We start from the raw sequence: 16,547 nt of genomic DNA, 5'->3' as shown, positions 1-16,547 counted from the left end.
CGGGGGTTTTTTATGCAGAATTGCTTTCACTTCTAAAGAATCTGATGAATTCTAGTTGCCCTCCACTTGCCTGTAGTCATAAAAAAGAAAAAACATTCCTCTCTCCCACCCAACATACTGCTGGTACCTCCCACCTGTGTACTTTCACCCTACAGCCCCCCAGCATCACTCAACCTCTGTTTACCTCTCACACATGAAAAACTACATGTTTGTGCAAAAGTCTCATTTTTTATCACGGCTGAATGTGCCTTCAGGCTGCTCAAGCAAATGCCAACTCAATTGTCACATTGTTTATTGATGTGAGCTGTTGACAAATTTGCACTATGTTAATCCAGATTTGTTATTTGATGACATGAATTTAAATAATGAGGCAAAATGATACATTGAGCCTGAAAGGAAATTCATGGTGTTGGCTGCTTCCGCAGTTTAATGCCATTATAAATTGCCACAGGAGGTAAACCGTGTTTGCATGCAAGTAGGACATCAATTTATTATAAGGCTGCTAGGATCTCATGTTGCTGTTTTCCACTCTGCACTGTTTGTGGATGAAACTGGGGTGACTGTGTTTTGACTCTTTGATAAAAGTTATGCTATAACTAATTATGTACTTGCTGATAAAATTTTATGTGCACATTATTAAACAGTAAATTGAATTTTACCACACTTCGAGGAATCATTTGACATTTTGGGGAGAAAAAAAAACTCCCTTTCCTGCCAAGAGGCGGATGAGAAGATTGATAACAATGTTTTTTCTTTCCATTAAGCCACAATCAGCTGCTCGTTAGCTTAGCTTAGCATAGAAGGTAACAGAATCTCCAAAGAAAACAAAACAGACAAAATATACCATGTTAATTTGTGAACAAGCTAACCATCTCCTGGCTCTAGCTTCACGTTGAGGGAACAAATATGAGAATGGTGTCGCTTTTTTCTCATCTTACTTTTGGAAATAATGTGAATAAGCGTATTCAGCAAAATGTCAAACTATTCTTTAAGATGTCTAACAAATGTTTACATCAATCACCAGGTGTATATATGATGGATATTTTATTCAAAAAAGTCCAAAGGGAAGGAGGAGTTGTGCATTATTATTTCATTTGCTCATCCACTTTTAATATCCTTTTCTTTTTTGTTTGTTAATTTTCACTATCTTGTACATGTGGCTGATTACAGCATTTTATCTTTCCAACACAAAAGAAGCAAAGTCACATGTGGAAGCAGCAGATAAGACTTTATAGTGAAGATCCCTTTTATCGTACCTCATTACGGGATATGTATTAGCATAATGGTTCAAACTTGCTTTCCAAAAATGTCTTTGATCTTTACGTCTAAAACTAAAGCTGGCCCTCACAAAGATAGAAGTGCATGAGCACACGGAGACATTTACACACACCTCATTCCCCGTTGATTTTGTTTGTCTGAGCTGTTGAAAGAACAACAGTGTGTTCATCGGTGTCTGTAAAGTCTTCCGCTCCATCCCCTCACCTGTGTTCACTCACCAGAGAAAGAGTAAATGGAAGATCAATCCTGTCTTGTTTTCTTATATATTTCTTGTTGTATGTGTATGTGAACTCTCTCAGCCTTATTTTTAATCTTAACTTCTGTCTGGAAAATACAGAAAAATACTAGCGCTGACCATCTCCTGCTGCAGATTTTATCCGTGTACCAAACCACTCACTGCAGGTGGTGATTTCACAGATTACTTCTTTCTCTCTGCTTGAAGGTATGTTGATCAGTGAAATCAGCTGCTGCAGTGTGTGATTTTAATGAAACTGTTGCTGCACAACACCTGTGTCATGTTACGTGCTGCACAGAATTGTAATGACACTGAGACGCCAACACAGATGCAGAATATACAGTAAGCTTATTTGTGGGAACATAAAAGAACAGATAAAACTGAAACGATCCTCTAGAGTGACTAATAAGTACATACAGATGGGAATTTATGATAAGACAAAGTATGAAAGGCAATATAAATGTAGCGATAAACATTAAAGTTTTATTAACAATACAAAGTAAACAGCACACATATGTTAAATTATATAGGCCATATATATGTACATAAAATTAGCTATAAAAATAGGCTTACATAAAGTGCTGTGGCTTGCAGAACACTCTATAAAGTAACCCATCTGTAACAGTGGGCAGCTTTCAGATCAATGTGTCTCATATGACAAAGCTCGAGGCCAGAGGTACAATGTAAAGGAAAATGACAAAAGCCTGTATAGGGAAGACAAAATACAATTTTTAATATTGAGCCAACATACAGTATCAAACAACATAAAATGCATAAAAGTGAGGAAAAAACAAGAATGCAAAATCCACATGAAGGCAATATGCCAATTAAATTGTGTGTCCTTCAGATTTAAACCTGATATATAAACTTCTATAAAACTGAGTGAAACAGCTATGCTAGCAGCCCTGAGAGGCTGTACTTCATAGTCTCTCTACTTTATTCACTTCCTCCTAATGGACTGAGACTAAAACAAACACTCTCACCCTGGACTCATGCACCTTTCAATATCTGTCTGTTACATTGACAGTATATATGGTTATCTGATCCAAAGTTGCACAACAACCTTACAGTATACTTCCATTTCATTTTGCATTATTTCCACCTGAATAGATTTTACTACTACTGCACTGTATGTATATATGTGAAAATGTAAATGTCCCGCTGTGACAAATAAAGTCTAAATCTGTCTATAATCATATTAACTAATATCCTGTTGTACAATGTTATAGCTGACAGTATCTTATACTACTATGTTAACTATTTAACACTTTTTTCTGTCCTTGTTCTGCTGTAACACCCACATTTCTTCTCTGGGGGATTATATCCAGATCAAAACCACACTTCACTGTGCTTAAAAGGGTGCTTTGATTATGAGATATTTCAGCCTGGACCAATGAGGAGGGTTTAACAACTAACATCCCTTTAGCCATTCTGCTAACATTGCTAATATGACATGACATGTAAGCATTAAGCGTTAGTATAAACACTGTTTATGAATTAAATTATGACTACTTGTCTTTTGTACATTTTTTTCCCACTTTTATATATCCGATTACAGCATTGTATGCTCATGAGCTATACTCGTGGTGTTTCAGTGCCATCCATCTTCGGTAGCCTACTTACCTGACAGACTCATTCTGTTTATGCCATTTTACAGGATAATCCCCTAAGCAATCTCATTTTCATAATGCGTCATCGGAAGTTGAAAGGGCCTAAAATACAGCCAGAAGTATAGTATATAGGTAATTCCACTGCTGCAACTAACATGGTGATGAGATCAAGAAATTGAAAATTGAAAAAAAAAAATGGAGTGGTGGAGGTCAGTCGATGCCATTTCGTCATCGTTTAACAATCACAGCATCTATTCCTCTATCTTCTACCCTGACACTTACTCACTGTGAGCTGACAGGTTGAAGGATGTTTCTAAATCCCTTTTCTCTCCCTTGGGGCTGTTGGCTGCAGGCACATATCACACTTCCATTTCTCTTTTTGCCTCTTGTTCAAATCAGATTTTTCTGTTCTCTTGTATATTACAAAAGCAGCAGATATGGTAGCATCAATCGGTTTGATGTATTCCCTTTATTATTGGTGCGTTTTTTTTGTTTGTGTTGCACCTGATCTCTACAGATTGCTAGTTTTTAGTGCAGATAGATTTTTATTCAGCTCTAATACATTTTGCTTCTCAGAGGAGCTTCTGTTTTGGCTGCGAGCGTCTCTGCTCAGCTCTCCCTGCTGGAGATGATTCAGTAACCTACGTTTTCTGGTTTTGTTGTAAAGCCTGCTTTGCATTCTCCTCCTGTCCAAACACAGGCTTTCTTACATCCTTGCAACGCTTTGTTCAAATCCAGTATGCACCTCTCTGTGAGTCTCTGTCTCACTCCACTCCATTTTCTTTGTGCTTGTCTGTGTATATTTGAATCTGCAAGTGTGTGTGTGTTATGTCCCTGCATCATTTAATTCAGCTCAGTATTGTATGACTGGAGGGGAGAAAGGGCACCGAAGGGGGAGGGAGTCAGAGCCGATAGTGAAAGACAAACTGTGACCAGTAGACCGGTCGCTGTGTGATCCAAATGGACAGGCTGTGTAGAATCATTCAGAGCTGCCAGGCTGCAATGTGTGAGAGAGGAGAGGAGTCTGTCAGGTAGAGGGTTTTCTTCCTGCATGACTCATCCTGTCGTAGAACGTCTTGGATGACAGTCTGTGACGAGTGGACAACCGTTTTGGTCATGCAGAACAACACAGTGCACACCTGGCTCGTCTTTCTGGTTGACTCAAGATATTCTCTATTACAACAGAGCTTTTCATTTATAGTGACAATGTGGTGTGGTTTAAAGGGCCTGCATGCCAACACTTATGTTTTCAGTTTTTCTGGCCGTTTACACCCTTGTTCAGTCTTAATTTAGGTGGAGCTGTGCTGGGAATTACATGAGATTTGTCACAGGGTGTGAATGAGGCAGCCCGGAAAAGGACACAAATGCAGCCAACCAGGCATATAGGAAAAGTTCAGTGATTTTAAAATGATAATACATACACTTAATGGTAAAGGAAGCAAGTCCAGAACAAAACAGAAGTATCAGAGAACTCATAGTTTAACAGGGATGGGGCAGGTAAAAGATTAATAAGAAAGAAAAGACAAACCAACATTGACAATCTGGAAACATCCCAAAAGGATATGGTTAATTAATTACGTAATTGTCAGGCAGTCATACTGGTTGTAAACAAGTTGGTTATCTACCACTTTATTTGGAGATAAATGTGAAAGTTAGTGTATCCAAAATATCCAGTATTGTACAACCATGTCAAGTAAGGTAGGTCAAATTTGAATAAGAAAGTAGGACTATAAACTGTGGTGGATGCTTTGGGCAATGATTTTACCCTTCACCTCCACATTCTCTTCTCAATACTTTTAACTAATCTGGAGGTTTTGTTTACAATCTGTTTGATGCTTCAGGTTTGTTGCCCTGAACCTATTTGTTAGTGATGTTGCCATAGCTATGTAAATAAAACTCTAATTTTCGAATGTTACCTGTGCGAGGACACGTATTCCTGCTGTTGGTTTCACACTATTCTACAGATCAACGGTTGATGGCGATACAGCGCCAATAAATGTTTCAATGTTCCCACCAAAGGACAGGGAAGAAGATAATTGTTTGATGATGTAAACATGGACATAAACACTGCATCTTTCATCATATTACACACTGTGTTTTTGCAAGAAACAGTGCATGTAAACATAACCCTGTTTGTTTACAAGAAAACTCTAAAGGGTTCCTAGAAATGGAGTGCAGGCAGCACTTGATGCAACACATATAACATTGAATATTTATCAGGTAATTATCAGAAAGCAGCCAGTAGTGTGGCTAAAGGTCTAACAATACTTCTTGAGGATGAACATCATTCAGGTCAAATTTATAGCTAGCAAATGTTCAGCCATGAGGTGAAATATGTGTTTACCAGACTCTTGTCGTATTGTTGGCATGTTGTCATGTTTTGTGTACTTGCTGCACAATAAGCTGTCCATTCAGGTTGGAATAAGCAACATGTACGGTTTGGTATAAGCCAAATTTAAATGGACTGGAAACTACACCCAGCTGGCACAAAAAAAGAGCCGCCCGAACCGTGTGACAAAACTAAAATGAGAGTGCACCTGAGAAGTAAGTCAAAACACGTGCGTAGGTGAACTGTAGGTGGTGGGAGTTAAATGCTGTTTAGCTTTGATTAGTTAAAGCTTCAAGAAAAATGTGTTGCCATATTGATATGCAGAGTGAGAAATTTTTGTTTTTGCTGCACTGTCTTACTCTTCTGTGTGTGTGTGTGTGTGTGTGTGTGTGTGCGTGTGTGCGTGTGTGTGTGTGTGTCCCAGCAGATGTTATGGAGGGGAAGAGTGCCATTTTGCTGGGCATGAGTCAGTGGAACTCAAATGACCTGGTGGAGCAGATTGAAACCCTGGGACACATGGAGGACCAGTCGAATGGTACACACACACACACACACACACACACACACACACACACACACACACACACACACACACACACACACACACACACACACACACACACACACACACACACAATTTATAATCACTCTCAGACACCCAGAGACACATAAACACAAAGAGGTGTGCATTTTGCTTGCTCACACATCTATAATGAAGATTCAAATTGTCTGAAATGAGTCTTTCACTGAATGATGATAATGATGGCTGGTGTGTAGATGGTTCGTAGCTTATATTTAAAGCTGCATTAAGCCATTTCTAACCACTAGGGGGTAGAATGAGTAAAAAAAACTACCCTGATTTTATCTTATAAAGGCGACTAACCCTTATACACTATACTGAGTCATCTGAAACCATGTTAATATCAAAAGAGTCACATTTGACAGGAACTTCCCAAGTAGTTTGGGGCATAATCTAGGAAGAGTGGAAGAGATTGGATGTCCCTTTACTGCAAAGGTTGAACATGTAGTTATTGATGCTTTAGATGAGCATAAATAAATGGAAGAACATACTGTGAGCAGAAGATAAGATTGGCTGAGATCTAACATGCAGATATGTGATGTGTTTCCAGCTCCGTGCTCCGTCTCCATGCTCTGTGATGCCTGAGGAAGAGCACTGAGCTTGACACATGTGCATATCCGTGTTCGTAGCCCTGCTCTTTCTGCAGTGTATTTATGTGCATCTAAAGCATCACTTGAAATAAAATACAGCCTTTGCAAGCAAAGAGGTTCCAATCTTTTTCACGTCTGTTTAAGGCTACCATTACATTTCAAACTAAACCTGATAGGACTACAAATGGGATGAGCACAGGATCCGTGTGGATGCTCAGCTTCCCTTTGCTCTTTCTTTTTGTCCAATCCATTGGAACATTTTTCTTCTATGCACCATGGGAAGATTTTTGGGGGATTTTAGAGATTTCTCCTCTTTCCTTCTTTTCTGTTTACTTTTATGTCTACCCTTCCTCAATGCTCTCACTTCAAGGCCCCGAGGACTAACACAGCAACTGTTGTTCTTTATTTTTGCCTAGGGCCCAAGTTGAAAGACTTTTCTGGATTCTTCCTTAGAGAAAAGCTTCTCTCATATTTCAGCAAATCAAAAGCGTCTACATCTGTTTCTTTTGTGTTAAGCAGAATCATCCGAAACAGTAAGATGCTGTGTCTATACAGAGCAGTAGAAATATTTCTTAGACAAACAATCAGGCAGGAGGAATATCGCCAGTTTTTTGAGCCAGTTTTTATATCAACACAGACTTTAAGTCAAACGATTCTTCTAATGAATTCTTCCTTTGCGAAAGTTATTTAATTAGATTTAAGTCTCTGGTGTGATTATCCATCCACAGTAACTGAATAACATATCGCCCAGAGATTTAACAGCACAGTATTTTTCAGATTAAGAAAAGTTCAGTTTGTGCCTTCAAAGATCATGAATAGGTACTGGGATTTATGCAGGTCAGTGGTTTTTAATAGAATAATCAAACTCCCACAGCAGCGTGTTTCATGTGAGAGAAATTCAATCACAGGGAGTAAATTGCTTTATGTTTTTTTTATAATGTTTTATAGCATTTTTGTCAATCTTTACTATGGTTTTAAAGCTAGGTGTGAATGGTAAGTGGTGCTGTTACTAATCAAAAGGTAAACAAAGATTCATATAATGTTTTTTTGTTTTTTAAAAACTATTTAGTGTGTCTTGTTTTGTTTATTCAGCCTAACATAAAATCTTGCTTCCTTATTACACAAAACAACAGTTGATAGGGACAGTGGCTTTAAACTGGAAAGAAACAGTCAGAGTAAGTTTATAGGGCAAAATCAATGATAATAGCATGATTTCAACACAAACTGTGCTTTACAACTCATCTGTCAGCCCTGTTCTGATAGCATGGCACTTGTTTTGGGTTTTGTTTACTGATAAATGGACCGGCTCTCATTGTAAAGGTCAGTGCTGAGATTTGACAAACTGGAGTGGACGCTTTTAATCACTGCGGTTCAGTGGGAGTGTAGTCTGGTCCTGCAGAGATGAAAGAGACTGCTCCTGCAGGGATGCTGTACTAAGTCATGTGGTGCTAACTGAAGAAGTGGGTACATTGTGAATATTTAACACCCCCCACACACCCCATCAAAAGACCACTCAAAAACCAGTAATGACCTGTGAAGTGTTCCACTGCAGCAGCAGCACAAGTCAGTTATTGTAGTGCTCCAGAATAATGTTGACAACGCCAGTGCCTTTCAAAATAATGGAATTTTATATTTTTAACAAATCCTATGAAAAAGACCAAAGTCAATAATATATTGATCCTACTCTGCTAATATAGAACAGTCTTATACTTTAATGCACTAATCAGGTGTCATATTATTGTGTAATCAGCAGTCTGAGTTAAAGTGGGTATCTTCTAAAGTAATGGTGTTTTTAGTACAGAAGTGTGTCCCTAGACAGTACTGCAAAGCCAAGGAGATACCATAGCTTGTTTCTGCGGCACCCTAAAAAAATCCATTATTGTTTAAAGGTCCAGTGTGTAACATTTAGGAGGCTCTTTGGCACAAATTGAATGTAATATTCAAAGGTTTTCATTAGCATATAATGAATATAGAATATAGGAAATTGTTTTTGTTAGCTTAGTTTTTACTGTTTATATCTACAGATGCCACAGGTCGCTTTCTGTGGAACCGTGTTGAATCTCCATACACCTCCAACAAACATGTATTACAAAGCACACAGCAAGGTGACTAAAGAGAGTTGTTGATTTGATAGGACAGGAGGTTCATATAGTTGATAGCCTCCTGCTGCGACTGTTGTCAGTTACTGTAAATCTCTTGGCTCCTGCATCAGTCATATCAGAAAAAAATGAGGACCTTCTTTGTGCGCCATTTCTCCATTAATGGCAGGGTCTCTGATGCTGCAGCTGGTACACACAACAATGGTGCTTGAGAACTTAAGTATACTCAGTGCCCATTGAAAAAAATAACCTCGGGGGATATGTTACCTTAAATGGAGACTGCAAAGTATATGATGTCTGGCATTTACCCATTGTGGGAGACACTGAACAGAGACATTATTACGCAATCATGCAGTGTGTCTTGTTAAAAACTGCGTGTACCCCCAGTATCTTAAGACTTACACCCACTGAGCCCATCACTCTTTATCTTTTATCATGTAGGAAAACATTAAGAGTACACTGGCCAATCTTCTTCATGAAATGGAAAGAGTGGCAGAGATTAGGTGCTCCTACTGTAATATAATCAACGGGAAGCTGTGTCTCATACAGCACGGCCTTTCCATTTCAAACACAGCACACAACTGAAACGGAAAAGCGTGTCTGCAAACACTAGTAATATTGCATAATGTTGTTTTCCAGCAAACCTTTTATCAGATCCTGAATTCAGGATATGTTGTCTTGTTCCACTTAAAACCTTCTGAAGTGGAAAAAAAATACTCCAGTCTACATTTTGTTGAGTTTGACTGGCAAGTTGGATGACAGGAAACAAGGGAAGGAGAGATGCAATGAAGGTCCACATGCGGATTCAAACTGGACATTTGGCGTTCATGGTTGGCTTCTTAACCTCGAAGTCACTGGAGTGCTCCCTGGCACAGGTATGTTTGAGGGTAATTTAGAAGTAATGTCGCCATTAGAAGAGAACCCTGACAAATATGACTGGAAAATGTCCCGCTTGATAAGTAAAGCTTTAAAGCCTGCATTAACTTGACCTCTTTCACATACAAGTAGTTAAGTGATTGATTGTTGATAGAAAAATATTGTTTATGGATGCTTTAAACTTAGTATGGTATTGTCGGTGCTTGAAAGGGGAGGGAAGCAACAGATTTACGACACCAGATTCCATTAAATCCTACACACCGGACCTTTAATGTGTCTAAAGTGTCGGCTCAGTTTCTGTGATATTCAGTTATCATCTCTCAAAACTGTTAAATGTCTTTGATCATCAGGAAACCTTAAAGGTGCAGTTGGACTACTCTCAGTCTCTGCAGCAGTTGAGTGGTGACATCCACTGTCCCTGTAATCTAAGTATATTTGTCAGTTCCTCAAAAGCGTCACTGGGTTTATAACCTCTGTCCCTTTGCTCTCCATTATTCCTTCACTCCCTCTTTTGTTCTCTTCAGCTTCTCTAACCATCCACTTCCCTCTGGCCTCTCTGCTCCTTCACTCCCTTCCAATCCCATCACCTCATCATGTTCTTATATTTCCCCGTCTCTATCATTACTTCTCAAGCCATGGGCAACCGTAAACACTCTCCCTTCCAAAAGAGGCAACAGCGATGGAAACCTCAGTGACAGAGAGGAAAGCCTGAAGCATAACAGCCCCTTATTTTCCGCTGTACTCTTCTTCTTTGTCTCTGCTCAGTGTCGTCTTGGGTTCTAACATCAGCCACCGCTCCAAAGTCTTTCAGGCTCTCCATCTGTTCACTATGCAAACACTCTTATCTGTATATTTATGCTGTGCTCTTCTCATCGACATCTTTTTCCCACTTCATTCACAGGCTGAGGCTGTATAATGTAGTCGAACCTGAAATAGCCGTGTTGCATAACTGATTACGGACTCCGTGATAAACAAAAACTACTGACTCCGACTTGGCTGCTTCCTTGGTGTGTGCTGCCAAGCTTGGATAACATTAGCTAAAATGGCTACGTCACTGGAAGCAGACAGTGTGGAGATGGAGGAGTGACTAAGTGACTATGTAATATGCTCTGCCAAACAACCCAGCAACACTATATATGGTGAGAATATAATTCCAAACAAAGTGACCCGGAGAGAAATATATTATATTGAATGGGAGAATGATTTTCCATTTTCTATGGAGCACCACAGCTCTCTCATCAACATGCTCCCTGTAGCGCTATTCAGAAACACATGCAGATAGAGAGTGACAGAAAACATAAATTTAAGGTCCGAGACTCATCTGTATTCTGTCCCTCGACCCCCCCCCCGGTCATTTTGAACACACAATGCTTGCATAGGCACAGTCGCCCTGTCACTTTAATTCCCATTAAATTAATGTTTCGTCTTTCTCTTGAAAACAAAACTGCTTAGAGAGACTTAAAAGCTGCAAAGACAAAAGCAATTTCGCTCCACAGTTATAATGAAAGACGGAAAACAAGAAAGAGGGTGAAATAATGTTTACGAGTGACTGACCTTAAAGACTTGGTTCTCCGTGTCAGGAGTATGCTTCTGCCTCATCTTATTTTTTATAGCCCATTGGCTGTAATTGTGCCTTTGTTGTTAGAGGCTCTTCCCCCGGTGCGTCTGTATTTCTGTTGGTCGGTATGTGTCTATATTGTCTACCTGTAGGTGTCTTTTTACATGTGCATTTGTGTGTGTATGTGTATGTTTATCGCACAGGACATGAAATAAGAAATTGCAAAATCACACATTGGGAACCGATAATCGCACCCAAACAACACTGTTGCAGCCTGTAGCTCCAGGATGGTTGGGGGAGAGAAAGAAGGAGGAGGAGGAGGAGGAGGAGGGAAAACGATTGTATGAAATGAAAGAGAAGAAACTTGTGTGGTACGTCACACCTCTCAGCTCCACATTGATTTCTTCTGCTGATGGTTAATACTTTCCTTGACCATTTAGGAATGTGAATCGAGCGTTGCTGTTAGTGTTTATATGCTGCAGAAATGGCATGCAGCTCCTGTGCTGAAACTCAAAATGGGTCAATACCAGGTCTCTTCAACATATTACAGCTACTTAGTGCTGTATGTTGTGTGCTGCACTTAATTTCTCAAATTAAATCTGTTTCTTTATAATATAATTATACTGCTGACTGCATATTAGACAATATGAATGACTTGACATACCAGTTTTCCTTTTCCAAAACCTTTACCAATATGAATCCAATACAGATTTTTCTATCTTAAATGTCTACTAAGCTGTGAATACTTTGTGTCTCTCATATACATTTTGCTGAAGTCAGCTATATTAATACTTGATGCAAGATTGTATGAAATACTTAAATCCCATCAGTGAATAAATACATTTCACAACACGAGTACTGCTGCTCTCCTATTAGTAATGATGAAACAGTTCATTATGTTAGCTGTATAACTCACTTCCAACTTTCTCATATATACATACAGTATATGTACATATAATAGATAAATTATACATTTAGGGTTGGAATTCAGGGTGAGATGTTCATTTAAGTAAACGCCACATGTTCAACCACAAGAAAATGTTTTTTAAAATATCACGGTTTCCCCCGTTTAACCTTTTGGCTTTTTTTTGCCGAGAGTTAGATGAGAAGATTGATTCCACTTTAATGTCTGTACTCTAAATATGCAGTCAGCTGCCCGTTAGCTTATTAGCTTAGCATAAAGTGTGGAAACGGGGGTAAATAGCTAGCCAAATCTTTTATACTTTGTATTTCTTTTATGGATTAAGCATAAGATTTGTGGGCTTTCGAGCTGCTGGCAGGATTTTGTTACCACGGTCAGAGCCACGATAGCTTTTTCTTAATTTCCAGTCCACATGCTAAGCTAAGCTAACCATCTCTGTATCTTCATATTACAGACATTTGCATATAGGAAAGAAATCTTCTGAAAATGTCAAACATTTCCTTTAAGGGAGATTCAACAACTGTCAACACTGTTGTTGAGGCCCTTTTTTGTAGTATCCAACATTGATTGCACTTCTTCAAATCTTAATATTGTCCTCTTTGCATTCTTACATTTTGTTCCCCACCTTCTTTTATAAAATAATATATTCATACAGATGTTATTACCACCTTTGTCTATTATTTTGATAACATTTCAACGTACATTGACAAAAGTTTGTGTAGAATGGCAAGTTTTTAAAAGATGTTTGATGTAATGTTTTTGGCCAGAACCAGCTGATAGTGAATATCAGATAATTTACTGAGTGGGCCTCCTACCTCACTTCCACCTGCTGTATATGTGTGTGTTAGTGTGTGTAGGAGTGTTTGTTGTAGTACTGCAGCTGCAGCATATAGACAGGGAGCAGCTGGGATTGCTGAGCACAGACTGCGTGTGCGCGTGTGTCAGAATATATATGTGTCTTTGAGTCAGTTTATGTGTTGTATTGCCTTATGGTGTGTGTGTGTGTGTGTGTGTGTGGAGGGGTCAGCAGGTTTGTCTTGCAATGGAGCTGGTGGCGTCTCCTGGGGTCTTTTTGCAGTAGGACAACACAACGGACCCTGATGCCAACAGCAGTGAACAGATGGCTGAGTGTGTTAGCATGCGTGAACTGTGCCAGGGGTCAGAGGGGGCTGTTCATCCAGTTGGGAGACAGCATTCCTCCAAATGAGCATCCTAACCTGATGCTACTTAACAGCACACACACTCGAATCACAGCAAAGTCACACATGACTTCCTCACCTTTCTGAATAATTTCCCCAGCATCTTACTTATAATAAAATAATAATAAAAACCCTCATTATTTTATTCCCCATAGACTTCTTTCACAGCAGCCATTTTGACATGAAATAGTAAACACAGGTGTTACCAATTATACTAATTAAGGGTCTGTTCCATTTAGTGTAGCAGAGCCTTTCCAGTGAGACAACATGTACAACAGCAACACCTGAATGGAACAGAACCTGGTAACACCTGTGTTTACTTTTTATTTTAAAATGGCTGCTGTGATCACCTGGTACAGCAGAGGCCCCGTGTACAAATGCCGAGTCGTCACTGAACCAGACCAGAACTAAAATGTAATAGTTTTATTCACCAGATGTCCAGAATTATTATTATTCTTTATTTCTGCATGAGAGAGGTACATTTTTGGAGCGAAAAACACAATGCATCAAGCGTTTCAGATTCATCCATCAACCAGTCGTGACCATTTGTCAGTCATTGATCATTGATTGAGCTTGGTGCGAAAGGCAAAAAAAAAAGACTCATTCAGAAATAAAGCATAACTTGTAGGCATCTGGTGTTTGGTAACTGCACTTCTACTCCAGTGATTTGTTGTTTGGGAGTAAATAAACACTGTACAACATGTAAACATGCTCTATGGAGCGTTGTAGCCTCTTTCGGCTAATTGTTTTGGTTTTACAGCCCGGAACTTTTTTGGTTTACTCTCAATGGTCTCATCGGTGTTGTTTCCAATGCACTACCTACCCACCGTTGGCAAAGTTAGCAACTATGTGGAGGTGAACATGCAGCTGCTTATAATCAAGATATGGATATTGGTTTGAGACCAAAACAGGGCTAAAGAAATGCTACTACAAGCTATATATAAGTAGAGCTGGTAATAGAGACATTTCATACCGTAATAAGCATGTCACTTTGATTTCCACTAATAATTTCTTTATGCATTTGTATAGATTATTGTCCCACACCTGTGTACTTGAAGGTGTTGTAATCAGAGGCTTTGTTCTTCATTGTAAATTCATTCTTTTGTTTCTTGAAACTGTAGCATGTCTTGTCAAATTGAGCAAAAGATTTAGAGGCAACAATAATTTGTAAGAAGAAGCCAGCGCTGCTGTTGTCGGTGCACGTCTTCCCAGGAACACAGATAATTCACCGCGATACTGAATCTCTCTAATGAGTTAATTCACACTCCAGCAGGCAGTAAACTTTGAGGGCATTTAGCCATTTTCATACTCCCCGGAAAGATATAAATCTGCATTCTGGAAGCCAATCTTCCTGATGATGAATGCAGTCTTTTGCCTCTCACTCTCATCCTCCTGCTCTTGTTTTTCTCCCATCTGCTCAATCGAAGGTGATACATGTGTGATGGCGAAAGAAGTGGTCGAGACCTTAGAGGAAGAAGATTCAGGGAGAAATAAACAGAAAACAAAAACTCTGCATGTTGGAGAAAAAGGAGAGTTTTGAGCTGAGTTTTATGGGACAATGACATTTTAAATTATAGTGACACAGACAGAATGACACATGAGAGGGGGCCAAACAGGGATCAATACATCAATATTTTATCCTCTCTCATTCAGCTCGAGTAGACTTGTAGAGCTCTTTCATCTTCAAAACCCTCTTTCTAGGGCCAATTTTCTCTTCCTCTCTCCCGTTGATAAGTTAGGAAATGTCTCAGACTCCAGAATGATAACAGATGCACTGATGCACTGTGTGTACCTGCTGTGAGTGTGTGCCTCACTGGGCCTTAAACCACTGGAAATGTCCATGGTGCTGCTGAACTATGGCACTGTCAACTTTCCAGGGTGCTTTCTAGGTTAGGTCATTTGTTGTGAGGGAATGAGCGCAGTGAGAGAGAAGCTAAATGCCACTAAGCTTCACAGAGCACATATTGACTGGCAGGACTCCGAGAGGAAGCACAAGAAAATGAAAACGGTAAAGCAGACGGATTTTTAGAATCCCCCTGCAGCAGCACAAATATACTGCAGGGGAAAAAAGATTGGCCTCATAACTGCAGGAAGCCTGTTTATACCACTGAGCCATGCCAACAGAAAGATGATTTTGTCAGTTTACTCCAATATCAGACAAATCTTACTTATCTCTGAATCCAGGAGCAGCCCAGCATGTGTGCTGCTCTCACAAATGATGAGGTGTGTGAAGCTGTTCTATTTCCTCTTACTCGTACAATCTGCTGAACGTAGCTGTTTGGTAACCAATATATTTTCTAGCACAATGCTATATGTGAGATGCAGGGCTTTTCATATCGGCTGTGTTTGAGTGAGTGTGTGCTGGAATACACTATTACTGTCTTTTCTTATGTATTCAGTGCTAAAACAATTGTGCATGTTTTTATTGCACTTAATTACCATAATTCCTGAATTTGAGTCATGATCCATAAACGTAAGGCTTCTTGCGACGATTAGAAATCTAAACTACATTGTAGCTGCAACATTTTCTGTCCCCCAGACCACAGAAGTCATATTTCACTCAATCAGTCACAGGAATTGTAGTCTGTGAAACCTATTTCGGCTTCCTGCTTTAAGGCACCGCTCTAACCCACCTAAAATAATTTTATTTGTCTGGGTTTCAGTCACACACAGTTTTTCAGGATATTTTATTGTACAAATGATCAAATCGCAATTTCTTGAAGATTGGTCTCAACTTAAAGTGCATTCTGCTCACTTAAAATTATTCTTGTTTATAGATGTTTCAGTGCAAATGTAGTGCACTTCATACTGTGGGGAAACTCAAATCACTGTCACATACTTGTATTTGTAGACATTTTAAAATACTGAATATTAGGACTTGGACTCATTATTAGGACTTGGACTCACTAACCCTAACCCTAACCCGGTTACACCTTTAAAGATCTAATTTCTCCTCTTTTGGAGAGAGGCAAACAAGCTACTTGATTATTTTCATTATTGATTCATTTGACTTTTTTTTGTGTAATTGAATAATTGCTTAGTCTGTAAAATATCAGAACATAGTAATAAAATGTCCATCATGGTTTCCTAAAGTCCAAGGTGAGATCTTCAACTTGCTTATTTTGTCCAACCATCAGTCCAAACCCCAAAGATATTCAGTTTACTATGATAAAAAACAGAGAAATAGAGCAAATCATGAGCTTGGAGAAGCTGAAATCAGACAAATTCAAATTTAGCATTTTTGGCTTGAAAGATGACTAAAACGGTTAAT

General features: G+C 39.1%; 1 protein-coding gene across 5 annotated transcripts in view; it reads left to right on the top strand.

Annotated features, from left to right (window-relative positions):
* pitpnm3 (PITPNM family member 3) overlaps positions 1-16,547 on the top strand; it is an 80,118-nt gene that overhangs the window by 24,200 nt on the left and 39,371 nt on the right. For 2 of the 5 annotated variants that reach the window (XM_051397382.1, XM_051397380.1), the window contains one exon: positions 5,880-5,987. The exons of 1 other annotated variant lie outside the window; for it this stretch is intronic. In XM_051397382.1, coding sequence (XP_051253342.1) covers positions 5,880-5,987 — 108 coding nt within the window. Of the gene's footprint in view, positions 1-5,876; positions 5,988-16,547 lie in introns of all 5 variants that reach the window. 2 more of the 5 variants (XM_051397381.1, XM_051397379.1) reach the window with 1 other exon arrangement.

This window comes from Dicentrarchus labrax, unplaced genomic scaffold, assembly GCF_905237075.1.
Source record: "Dicentrarchus labrax unplaced genomic scaffold, dlabrax2021, whole genome shotgun sequence".
Taxonomy (NCBI): Eukaryota; Metazoa; Chordata; class Actinopteri; family Moronidae; genus Dicentrarchus; species Dicentrarchus labrax.
This window is presented reverse-complemented; position numbering and strand designations above follow the sequence as displayed.